The sequence below is a fragment of the Macrobrachium nipponense genome, chromosome 11 (assembly GCF_015104395.2).
Source record: "Macrobrachium nipponense isolate FS-2020 chromosome 11, ASM1510439v2, whole genome shotgun sequence".
Taxonomy (NCBI): domain Eukaryota; kingdom Metazoa; phylum Arthropoda; class Malacostraca; order Decapoda; family Palaemonidae; genus Macrobrachium; species Macrobrachium nipponense.
The window spans coordinates 22,965,373-22,978,400 of record NC_061087.1 but is presented as its reverse complement, the minus strand read 5'-3'; the positions used below and the strand labels follow the sequence as shown (position 1 = coordinate 22,978,400).

The 13,028-nt window shown below is 44.7% G+C and overlaps 1 protein-coding gene across 5 annotated transcripts in view; it reads right to left on the bottom strand.

The window, feature by feature from the left end:
- LOC135196794 (protein melted-like) overlaps positions 1–13,028 on the bottom strand; it is a 135,264-nt gene that overhangs the window by 36,119 nt on the left and 86,117 nt on the right. For all 5 annotated transcript variants that reach the window (XM_064223768.1, XM_064223620.1, XM_064223929.1 and 2 more), the window contains 2 exons: positions 12,878–13,017; positions 12,255–12,383 (listed from right to left, as the gene is read on the bottom strand). In XM_064223768.1, coding sequence (XP_064079838.1) covers positions 12,255–12,383; positions 12,878–13,017 — 269 coding nt within the window. The remainder of the gene's footprint in view (positions 1–12,254; positions 12,384–12,877; positions 13,018–13,028) is intronic.

Genomic DNA, 13,028 nt, shown 5'->3' with positions numbered 1-13,028 from the left:
TACGTGTGCCGCGAGTTTTGAAATTCTGTCGGACGTCAGAAATACAGCTATATATATATCTGCCAGGTAAGTATGAACAAACTTAATTGTATTATAACAATAACATTTTGTTCATGAAACTTACCTGTCAGATATATATATAGCTGAATCACACCTTCGGATGGTGGGTAGAGACAGACTAGGATTTTTAGGAAATTTAAATTAAAATAAAAGATTAACTTATTGGTTCCTTACCTGATAGCAAAGTAGACTATGTGATTACTGTCACTTAAAGCCTGCTTATGCTTTTATCAGAGTTGCCAGCCAGGTTTGGACCTGTAGTGCTGGTGCACTCTGGATGCTCTGTCAACGGGGATGTGACCACAATGTGACAAGACCATCTAGCCAAACATATGGCAGTAACACAGCAACCTACCACCACCTGACCAACTAACCAAAAAACCCCTGACATTAACACTAAGGAATGGGAGATTTCCACAGAAGATCTCACCATCAACCAAAAACACAATAAACTAACCTAACTAAGCTAAGGGATAGGGAGAGAGCCACCTTCAGCCCCCAAAACTGTGTCTGCCGAAATGTAAGGCCCCAAAGAACTACAGTTCTCGTAAATCGTTCTCACATCCCGGAGGTAATGTGAGGCGAATACGGAATTGCTCCTCCAGAAGGTGCTATCAAGAATATCTCTGATAGACATATTCCTTTGGAAGGCAAGAGAAGTAGCTACGGCTCTGACCTCGTGAGCTTTCACTTTAAAGAGGCTCATATCAGTCTTCTGGCAAGATGAATGAGCCTCTTTAATGACGTCCCTCAAGAAGAAAAGCAACAGCATTCTTCGACAACGGCAAATCTGGTCTCTTCACCGAGCACCAGAGATTACCTGAGGGACCTCTTATCTCTTTAGTCCTATTCACATAGAACTTGAGAGCCCTGACAGGGCACAGGGCTCTCTCTGGTTCTTGACCCACGAGACTCGATATTCCTTTGATTTCAAAGCTCTTCGGCCAAGGATTAGACGGGTTCTCGTTCTTAGCCAAGAAAGAAGGGTTCATCGAGCAGACAGCGCTGTCTCCCTTGAAACCCACTAGGCTACTGAACGCTTGGATTTCACTAACTCTCTTCGCCGTCGCCAGAGAAGCTAGGAAAAGCGTTTTTCTTGTTAAGTCCCTTAGAGAAGCTTCATGGAGAGGCTCAAAGGGACTTAGCATCAGTATGTTTCAACACCACACCTAGATTCCATGAGGGCGGTCTTGCCTGTGGAATCTTGGTGGTTTCGAAACGACCTTAAGAGATCGTGCAGATCCTTATTGTCGGAGAGGTCCAGTCCTCTGTGGCGAAAAACGGCAGACAACATACTCCTATAACCCTTGATTGTAGGAACTGCCAATTTCTGCACATTTCTTAGATAGAGTAAGAAATCTGCTATCTGATTCACAGAGGTCGTGGAAGAGGAAATTCCTTCCTTCTTGCACCATGCCCTGAAGGAGGACCACTTAGATTGGTAGACAGCTCTTGAAGAGGCTCTTCGAGCATTAGCGATTGCTCTCGCAGCTGCCTTTGAAAAGCCTCTCGCTCTGGCCAACTTTTCGATAGTCTGAACGCAGTCAGAGCCAGAGCGGAGAGGTTTTGGTGAAACCTTTGAAGTGAGGCTGTCTGAGTAGATCTCTCCTCCAGGGGCAAGGGCAACGTTCTTGGGAAGTCCACAAGGAATGTCATGACCTCTGTGAACCACTCTCTTGCTGGCCAACATTGGGGCAATCACGAGTCAACCTTGTCCCTTCTGAAGCTGCGAACTTCCTCATTACGTCCCCCATGATCTTGAATGGGGAAAGGCGTAAAGATCCAGGTCTGTCCAGTTCCAGAGCAACGCGTCACTGCAATTGCCCCTGGGTCCAGAACCGGGGAGCAATACAGAGGAAGCCTCTTCGTCCTTGATGTAGCGAACAGGTCTACTAGAGACGTCCCCACAATAATCCCATAATTGTTGACAGACTTTCCTGGTGCAAGGTCCATTCTGTTGGTAGAATCTGATTTCGGCGACTGAGAAGGTCCGCCCTGACATTCTGAACCCCTGCCACGAATCTTGTCAGGATCTTGATGCGCCTTGCGTCTGCCCATAGCAGAACTTCCTTCGCCAGGAGAAAAAGGGATCTGGAGCAAGTTCCTCCCTGATTCTTTAGATACGCAAGGGCTGTGGTACTGTCTGAGTTGACTTGAACAACCTTGCTTGACAGTTTTTCTTCGAAGAACTGCAGCGACAGGAATATCGCTGCCAGTTCCTTTACATTGATGTGCCAGGCTACCTGTTCCCCTCTCCAGGAGCCTGACACTTCCTCCCCCCCTAGTGTTGCTCCCCAACCGGAAATGGAAGCGTCTGAGAACAACACTAGGTCGGGGCTCAGAAGATTTAAGGAGAAGCCCTCTCGTAACTTCTGAGGGTCGAGCCACCATCTTAAGTGGACTTTTACCTTGTTGGAGATCCTTAGGATCGCATTCAGGTCCTCTTTCGACGTCCATTCTTCCGCAAGGAAAAATTGAAGAGGCCTGAGGTGCAGTCTTCCCAGCGAGACAAACTTTTCTAGCGAGGAAATGGTGCCCAGCAGACTCATCCACTCCCTCACCGAACAAGCTTCTCTCTCTAGGAAGGCTGCGACTTTCTCTAACCCCAGTTGCTGACGTTCCTGGGGGATGGAAACGCCCGAAAAGCCACTGAATCCATCTGAATCCCCAGATACACGGATGGACTGTGTCGGGGTCAGATGCGACTTTTCGGAGTTGACCAAAAGACCCAGAGACTTTGCTAGCTACTAACGTAAACTGAAGGTCCTTCAGACACTTCTGCCCTCGACGACGCTCTGATCAGCCAATCGTCGAGGTAGAGGATACTGATCCCTGACGAATGGAGCCACTTCGCTACATTCCTCATAATCATTGTGAAAACCATCGGGGCCGTGCTGAGACCGAAACAAAGGGCTCTGAATTGCCAAACCCTGTTGTCCAAGACGAATCTCAGGTACTTCCTTGAAAGAGGGTGGACTGGGACGTGGAAGTACGCGTCCTGCAGGTCCAGAGACACCATCCAGTCGCCAGGTCTCAAGGCTCCCAGCACCGACTGAGGCGTCTCCATTTTGAACTTGATCTTTTCTACAAAAAGATTGAGCCTGCTCACATCCAGGACCGGGCGCCAACCTGACGACTGCTCGGCACTAGGAAAATCCTGTTGTAGAAGCCCGGTGACTCTAGGTCCAAGACTTGTTCCACCGCTCTTTTTTTTTCGACCATCTGGTCTAACAGATCGAAAAGAATACTTTTCTTCTCTCCCTGATAAGATGGAGAGAGGTCTCTGGGAGTTGATGTTAAAGGAGGAGGATGTAAAAAGGGGATCTTGTACCCCCGCTCTACTATCTTGAGGGTCCAAGGATCCGCCCCTCTCTGCCTCCAAGCCTCCGCAAAGAATTCCAGTCTGGCCCCGACTGGCGTCTGAAGGACGAGATCTTTATTTGCTGGTTTTGGGTTTGAATGAAGCTCTTCCTCTCGAGAACCCTCTCCCTCGAGGAGCTGCTCTCGAGGGGGGTGCCCCGCGAAAGGGTTTGACTTTCTTCGGGGGTTTGCTGAATGTCGAAGTGGAAGGAGCTGCTGGACGTCTTGAAGACTGAACCAAGAGGTCCTGGGTCGCCTTTTCTTGCAAACTCTTTGCAAGATCCTTTACCATAGCCTGGGGGAAGAGATGGTCCGAAAGAGGCGCAAAGAGCAATTCCGCTTTCTGAGCGGGAGATACCGACTTAGCGGTAAATTGCAAAGCAGTGCTCTTTTCTTCAGGAAGGCAGTTCCAAAATGATGAAAACTAGCTCCTCCGAACCATCCCTGACGGCCTTGTCCATACATGACAACACGCTGGACAGCTCCCCCAGACTGAGAGAGTCAGGACTTCTAGACTGAAGGTCTAAAACTCCCAGACACCAATCTAGGAAATTAAAAACATTTAGGGTACGAAGCAGTCCCTTCAAGTGGTGGTCAGTCTCCACAGGAGTCCAGGACACCTTAGCAGACGATAAGAGAGACCTCCTCTGAGCGTCCACTAAACTGGAGAAGTCACCCAGAGCGGACGAAGGAACCTTTACTCCCACATCCTCCTTGGTCTCATACCAAACTCCTCCTTTCCCGGCGAGTCTAGAGGGTGGATGGGCGAAAGTGGTCTTGCCCTGATCCTTCCTTCTAGACATAAAGTCTTGAAGCTTCTTAAACGCCCTCTTGGTCGACAGCGATGTCTTCATCTCGACGAATTCAGGGGTCTTAACGGTCTTGGAAGACGAAAGTTGAGAGGGAGGAGACCTAGGGGCTGCCGGCTGGAACTTCTCCCCGAAGGCTGAACGTAACAGCCTAACAAGAACCTTGTAGTCCGAGACAGCTGAAGCTACCGGCTGTTCTTCTTCGACGGAACTCCCTGGACTACTAAGTTCCCCTTCCTCCCTAAGAGGAACTGGAGAACGCCCATCAGGAGAGGGAGTACGTCCAGCAGTCTCAATCCTGAACAATGACTTCCGTTGGTTGGAAGTATCCGCTACAGGTACGGAATCGGCCTTACGTCGATCTTTAGAGGTACGGACATCTTGCGAAAGAGGAGCGTCCTTAGAAGCAACGGGAACTGTCTTAACAGACACGTCTCTACGAGAGGAAGCGCGAGCTTCCTGACGAGAGGCGCCAAAAGCGTCCTGCTTAGCCAAGCGAGCGTCCTGCTTTGCGTCCTCAAAAGCGTCCTGCCTCGCTCGAAAAGCGTCCTGCTTCGAACGGCGAGCGTCCTGCGGAGCGTCCTCAAAGGCGTCCTGTCGATAACTCAAAGCGTCCTGCTTCGAACGCCGAGCGTCCTGCCGAGCGTCCTCAAAAGTGTCTTGAAGAGAGCGCAAAGCGTCCTGTTTAGAACGCCGAGCGTCCTGCTTCGAACGCCGAGCGTCCTGGCGAGCATCCTCTCCTGAGAGAGCGAAAGATCTACTCGGAGAACGAGAACGTTGACGATCCGGAGGAGGAGAGAGAGACGAGCGAGACGAGAGAGAATGAGGCTGCTTCGTCCTCTTGACGGGCAGCCGAACGTCCTTCCTACGCTTAGGCTCGACTGCTGCTGGGCGAGTCCTCTGAGCCATCAGCGACGTAATCTGGTCCTGAAGGGACACTAGGATATCCTTCGTAGGTGACGAAGGAGCATAAGAAGGGGCAGGACTGAGCCTGCGAGAAGGCGAGGGGCGAGGGGACGCCTCCTTCCTTCTAGCAGGTACAGCTATCTGCCTCTCAGGTGAACACGCCTGTGCGTGGAAACTAACGTCCTCGTCGGTAGAAAGCCTTCCTCTCTTCTGCGGAGGAAAGGCGTCATAAGCGTCCTCTGACGAAAGAGGAGACATAGGACGTGAAGCGTCCTCAAAGCGAAAGGTCCTTTTCAACGGACGCGAGTCTCTCCGAGCGCTCCAACCCCTTGCGCGGGGAGGGCAACCGAGGCCGCTTCGGAGGACGAAAACAAGCAATCTTTCCAGGACACGCGCTCGTGCGCGCTCCTTGGCAGCCTGGGATTTAGCAACAAGGCCTGCCAAAGGGACGCCAGATCGGTGGGGAGCCCCCGTAACCCTCTTGCGGCTTTCGACATACCCACTCCCTGAGTCCTGGGAGTCCGATAGAGGTCTAGGCCTAGAGGCATTATGGGGCCGATCTGACGCCCCCTCCACAACACTAGGGGCACTAACACAAACTTTCACAGGGCCGGTTTCTAGGGCCAATACTTTAGATTCGAGAGCACGAATAGACTCCAGAATCAGAGAAAGGGTGTTACCTTCTCCAGGACACAGCACTGGGGCCCGAAGGCAACAAAACAGGATTAGGTTGAGCAAAATCTACTGGTGTTAGAGGAGGAGAAATGTTACTATCCTTACCTTTAGTAGAACTGCCCTTGGAGGAAGACCTCCTGACTATCGCGCTCCAATTTACGTCGATAGGTCTCATACATCTTCCATTTATCATCATCCAAATCCTTACATTCATTGCACCGATCATCAACCACGCAAACATGCCCCCTGCAATCCATACAAACTGTGTGAGGATCAACTGAAGGTTTTAAGAAGCCTCACCTTACATTCACTCCTCACACACTCTGAAACTTCCAGTACTTGATCCCGACATCATGTACCCAGAAAAGCCAATCCAAAATCAAAAACCAATCCACTATTACGCGTGCCAATCCAACAATCCAGAAGTCGATACCAAAAGTCAATCCAGATAATATTAAGCGAGATAATCAAAAAATCCTAGACGGAGGTGATTATATATTGTAGAATTGTTATGGGTATAGATAAGTGTGATTATATATTGTATAATTGTTATGGGTATTTTATGCATTGTTGAAATATGGTGGGTGTCCTATATATAGACAACATGTGGTAGATTCTAGAAGGTGTCTGTTGATGTATTTAAGTTGTGTTGTGACGTCATAGGCTGTGACGTCATAGACAAGATGGCGGCGGCGTCGGCAGGATGTAAACAATAACACGGGGCAGTAGAAAGCACGTGTTGGTGGTGTGTGGTTGGTAGGGGAGAGCTCTCTGTCTGGTAGGAGTTGTTTTTTGGGTCGTAAGTCTTGTGGTGCTGGTGTTTTAAGGTGATTTCTGGAGTGTACTGGAGTTGGAGAAAGCGTACAGGTGGGTAGATTATTCATTTTTATAGAGAAAGAAAGGAGTTAGGCTAGGCCAAAATTCAAACTGGTAGCAGAGCGTGGTTGATCAAAGATGCCTGGATCCGACAGTGAACAAAGGGAGACTACTAGATGGAGAAGGGAATGTCCTAGGTTTAGCGGGATACAAGAAGAATACAAAGAATGGAAAGGTCAAGCCGAAGATTGGCTATTGTGGTATGGAGAAGATACAAAATACCCGGCGATAGAAATGAGAATGAGCTTAAAAGGGAAAGCCCGAGAGCTAGTGGAAGCATTAGATAAAGATAAACTTACTGGTACAGAGGGTCCAAAGTTAATCCTAGAGAAACTAGATAAAGCCTATCTAAAAGACTCGGTAATGGAGAATTACGGTAGAATAAAAAGATACCTTCTAATAAGAAGAGAATCTAGTGAAAATATGGCGGACTATTTAATTAGATACGAGAAGGCAGCATCTGAGTGTGAAAGAGCAATGGGGAAAGGCGCGCTTGAAGGCGAAGTCAAGGGGTATCATGTAATAGAGCAAGCAAATCTCACGGAAAATCAAAAACAATGGTATTATCGGCTTGTGGGCAAGAAAAGCTAGAGTACGGAACAGTGTCGCAAACAATGAAAAGACTATTTGAGGGATTAGGGACTAAAGAGGAACGGGAATGGTGGGGTTCGTCAGAAGGCAATGCCAGTTCTGGGAGAGGGAGGGAAAACCAAAGATATCGGGGAAGATGGAACCGAGGAAGGGGTGGTAGAAATCCTATAAACAAGAAGGGAAGGTAACAGTATGTGCAATATGCAGCTCAGAATGGCATTGGGCTAGGGATTGTCCTCAGAATTTTCATAATAGGAAGAAAACTGAAACAAGACTAGAAGAAAATAAGGTAAAAACAGAAAATGGGACAGAAGAAGAAGAGGTTTATGTAGGAGAAGTTAATAAAATAGTGGAAGCATCATGGGAGGTGGTTGATGCAATTTTGGACACAGGGTGTAAATCAACAGTTTGCGGGGAATTGTGACTAGCACGTATTGTCATGGATTTGAGTCAGGAAGAGTTGAGGAGAATGAGGGACACTAGGACAGAGTCTAATAAAGTGTTTAATTTTGGTGAGACATCTTATAAGTCCAGAGGAATAATAGAAATACCTGTGATACTAAAAAACAGAAAGTTTTATTTGAAGACGGAAATTCTGCAAGGTGATATACCCTGGCTGATAGGTAAGCAAACCATGAGTAAAATGGGTATGACCCTAAATTTGAAAGAAAATTGTGTCATAGTAGAAGTATTAGGGGGAATGAAAGTAGAGTTAAGAGAAGACGAACAGGGTCATTTAAGAGTGCCTATAAGGAGGAGGAAGGTAGAAGAATTATTACTGGAGGGTTGGAAGGGAAAGAATCCGAGGGAAATTAAGAACACAATGAAGAAATTACATTTACAGTTTGGTCATGGAAGTGGAGATAAAATATGGAAGCTAACAGAGGAAGCACAATGGAGTAAGGGTGGGTTAATCGAAAAAGAAAAGAGGAAATAAGAAAGTTACTAACGGAACTGATTAAAAATTGTTGAGGTTTGTAAAAAATACAAAAGAAACCCCGCCAAACCGGTAGTAGGCTTTTCTTGGAGTAAAACGTTCAATGAAGTCGTAGCGATGGATGTGGGAGAGATAGAAGAGAGAAAGTTCTTGGTAATAGTGGATATGGCAACGAGATATTGTCAGGCCTGTTGGATAAAAGATAAGAAACCAGAAACTATAATAAAGATACTTTTTGAGTGCTGGTTTGCTATATTTGGAGCACCCTCCAAAATATTGTCAGATAATGGGGGAGAATTTCAAAATGAAAAAGTAAGGAGGATGGCAGAAAATGGAATATTAAAGTATTAGCCACAGCATCAGAATCTCCGTGGAGCAACGGATTATGTGAAAGACCGTAGGCATGATCAAGGGAAGTGTAAGGAAGATGATGGAGGAAGAGGAAGTAGATTGGTCCCTAGCTTTGAAATGGGTAGTGAGTGCTAGGAACTGTTTAATGAATAATGGAGGTTTCTCTCCCAACCAATTAGTATTTGGAAAAAACCCTTCACTGCCTAACCTAATAGGAGAAGAAAGTTTTAGTCCTGCAAGCAGAGAAAAAAGGGATGGAAGAGGGTATGGTAAGGGACACACTGAATGCAATGCACAAGGCCAGAGAAGCATTTATAAAAAATGAGTCCTGTAATAAAATAAGAATAGCGCTAAACAAAAACATCAGAGAACATAAATTTGAAGAAGCAGTGGTAGGAGAGGAGGTATTCTATAAGAGGGAAAATGAAAATGAATGGAGAGGACCTGCTCAGGTAGTGGGAGTATCGGGGAAAACAATAATAGTCAAACATGGGGATTCTTTAAGAGAAGTAGCTAGGATACATGTGACAAGGATTCAACGACGATCACCAGATACAGAAGAGATATCGGCTAGAATAGATAAATCCCATGGGGTGAAAGGTAGGTCAGATGGCCCAAATGAAGGGAAAGTAGATTGGCTGGAAGGAGAGGAGATAATGGGTGAGAGAAGGAATGCAGACACAGAAGAGACTATAGAAAGAGAGGTGATAGAGGAAACAGTGGAAGATAACGGGCAAAGTGGGTCAATAGAAAGCGAGTTAATGGAAGAGATACCAAAATTCAAAAAGGGAAATAGAGTTAGGGCTATAAACAATGATACAGGACAAGTAGAAGAATGGACTATTTTAGGTCTTGCAGGAAAAAGATCAAGCCAAGCATGGGCTGATTCGTACAATATACGAGACTCACAGTCAGGTGACAAAGGGTGGGTTAACTTGAGGGATTATAGTCAGGTAGAAAAAATTGAAGATGAAGAGGAGTGTTGCTGGGATTTGAAAATAGAAGCATAATGGAAGCTAAAGAAAAAGAACTTCTAAGTTGGAGAGATAACCAGGTATATGAGGAGGTAAATGATGTTGGACAAAAAGCTATATCTACAAGATGGATAGTAACTGAAAAGATAAAAGGGGGGGAAAGGATATGTAAAGCAAGATTGGTAGCTAGAGGGTTTGAAGAAGAAATGGCTGAGTGGGAAAAGGATGCTCCCACATGCAATGCTGAAATTTTAAAATTCTGTCTAACCATAATAAAGGTGAAAAATTGGAATTGTTATACATTGGATGTCAAAACTGCATATTTACAAGGTGACGAGATACAAAGAGAAGTGTACTTGAAGCCACCAAGGGAAGATGGTTGGAGGGGATTATGGAAGTTGAAGAAAACAGTCTATGGGCTCAAGGATGCAGCAAAAGCATGGTATTGTAAAGTGGTGAAAGTAGTGAAGGAGCTTCAAGGTGAGAGAAGTAGACTAGAACCTAATATATTCTTTTGGAAAAAGAACAATAAATTGGAAGGCATTTTGTGTACACACGTAGATGATTTTTGCTACGGAGGAACTGAAGGATTCTTAAAGGAAACGATTGGGAGATTGAAAGGGAAATTGCAAGTAGGAGAACAAGAGAGTAAAAGGTTCAAGTATATAGAGTAGTAATAGAGCAGAAGGAGAATAGATTTTCCCTTAATCAGTGGCAGTATATAAATTCCATAAGAGAACCAGAGGCTAGAAGATATACGGGTAATAGAGTGCTAGAACAAAAAGAGTTAACAGAGTACAGATCAGTGGTAGGACAGCTGAATTGGGTATCACTACCACACGATGCCAGAAATATCATATGATATTAGCGAATTAAGTAAAGCATTTAAAGAAGGAACAACTCAGGATATGAAGAAACTTATTAAAATTGTGAGAAAAACTAAGAGCATGATGGGCGAAGTTACAATAAGTGAGATGGAAGAAGAAAGGGTTTATTGGGAAGCCTATGCAGACGCTTCATTTGGAAACATAGAAGATGGCCATACTCAACTGGGTTATATTATTTCTTTGACAGATGGGAAGAGGAGAAGTCCCATATGGTGGAAGTCTAGGAAATCCAGGAGAGTGGCAAAATCCACCATTGAGGCTGAAGCCCTGAGTGTTGGGGAAGCTGTAGAAGGATTGATATATTTCAAGCATTTGTGGGAAGAGGTAGTAGGAGGGAGAAATTTAGAAGCCTTGGTTAACACTGATAGTAAAACACTAATGACCGCCATCAAATCGAGCACTGGTGTAAGTAGCAAGAGATTAAAAATAGATATTGCTGCAATAAGGGAAACCATTGAATCCGGGGAAATAAAGGAGGTGAGATGGATAAAAGGAAAGGAGCAAGTGGCTGATGTATTAACTAAAGCAGGAGTTTCAGGGGAATGTATTAGAAATTATGTAGAGGGTAAAGAGTTGGAGGACGAAGGAAATTAAGAGGGGAATACTAGGTTAGGAAACAGTCGGAGGGGAGGGAGAAAGAGATAAGTGTGATTATATATTGTAGAATTGTTATGGGTATAGATAAGTGTGATTATATATTGTATAATTGTTATGGGTATTTTATGCATTGTTGAAATATGGTGGGTGTCCTATATATAGACAACATGTGGTAGATTCTAGAAGGTGTCTGTTGATGTATTTAAGTTGTGTTGTGACGTCATAGGCTGTGACGTCATAGACACAAGATGGCGGCGGCGTCGGCAGGATGTAAACAATAACACGGGGCAGTAGAAAGCACGTGTTGGTGGTGTGTGGTTGGTAGGGGAGAGCTCTCTGTCTGGTAGGAGTTGTTTTTTTGGGTCGTAAGTCTTGTGGTGCTGGTGTTTTAAGGTGATTTCTGGAGTGTACTGGAGTTGGAGAAAGCGTACAGGTGGGTAGATTATTCATTTTTATAGAGAAAGAAAGGAGTTAGGCTAGGCCAAAATTCAAAGGAGGTACTGTAAACAGTTGTTTGCAGCACTGGCGACAGAAAAAATATGAATAGAAAATGGGAATGGTTCCTGATATCCGCCTCCCAGCGGCGGGAATGGGTACTACCACCTGGCCGCCCCACTACGTGTGCCGCGAGTTTTGAAATTCTGTCGGACGTCAGAAATACAGCTATATATATATCTGACAGGTAAGTTTCATGAACAAATTAGAGTTTAATATTTCCTCAATAAAGTTGTAACCTTTATTACATGTAATAATGAATAAATATTAATAATTCCCTTTATTGCAAACTATGTGAGTTTCTACCGATAATTTCGGTAGTTTCACTTAGTATTTTCTTCGAAATTTCGAAGCGAAATTCATTAAAAAGTTAATAAAAGCGTATGCCGAACCACAGACCCAGTACTTCCCTGCAAAAGACAGCCCAGAAGATCGATGGCGATGAAACACGAAAATCAAATCAGGAGGAACCGTAAACGTATGTTTACATTCCAACCGATAGAGAAAATCTGGTTCTAGAAGGTATGGTTCCTATTCCTGCCACCCAGCGGCGGGGCGGTAGATCACCTGACCTACCTACCTGTAGCGTGTGCCGCGAAATTCGAATTTCTATCGGGGACGACGGAGTCTATAGCTAAGTATATATCTGACAGGGAAGTTGAATGTATGAAAATCCAGTTTTGAGGTTTAAGCTACAAATGTGGGTTAACAACAGAACCCACAAAATCAAACTTACTTTGGCTAAGGGAAATGCTGACGTAACTAAAGTGACAAAAGTCTTGGTGTCACACTTCAGGATGTCCCAGCAATTCTTCAAACTGCTCACTTGGGTTTCTCTGGTACTCAGAGCTACTGATGACCTTGCCTATAAATGGAAATAGAGAAATATAAAATTCCATTAAGCTTATAACTGCTTTTTCAAATGCCTTTACTAAAACACTGACAGTAAGGAAGCGTCACACACAAACCACATGCAAGACTCTAAGAAAGAACAACCCACTGAGGAATTTAAATTTAAAAATAAATATTGTCAAAATACTTGAAACCCGTCATCCACAGATCATTTTGGGTTGAAATCTGGGCCCTCTGATGAAACATTTCACACTTCATAACAGAATAGATTCTATTTGCTTGGGGACTGGGATTATATGGAATATTCATTGCATGTCAATAGGTAAAAATGTACAGGGACAAGGCAATGTTAAGATTGTCCATAAATCTGAACAACTTCCAGGCCTGAATCTAGGTTTCCAACATAAAATGAAGGTTCTCTTCAGATATCTAGTTCTTAAAGATAATACAGTATTCATCACTCCACTTGAGCAGAAGCATAAGAAAAGGTGTTACCAATAATTTTACCTGTAAGGCTAAAAACATCAGGTGGATCCATATTCTGGGGTTTCTTGTTTTCATTGTAAAGAAATGCTTGTTATAGAGGCAATGTTCTCCTTTCCCCTGACATGCAAAATACAGCTTTGCATGTTTCTTGTTTTTCCTTTCTGTTTATGAA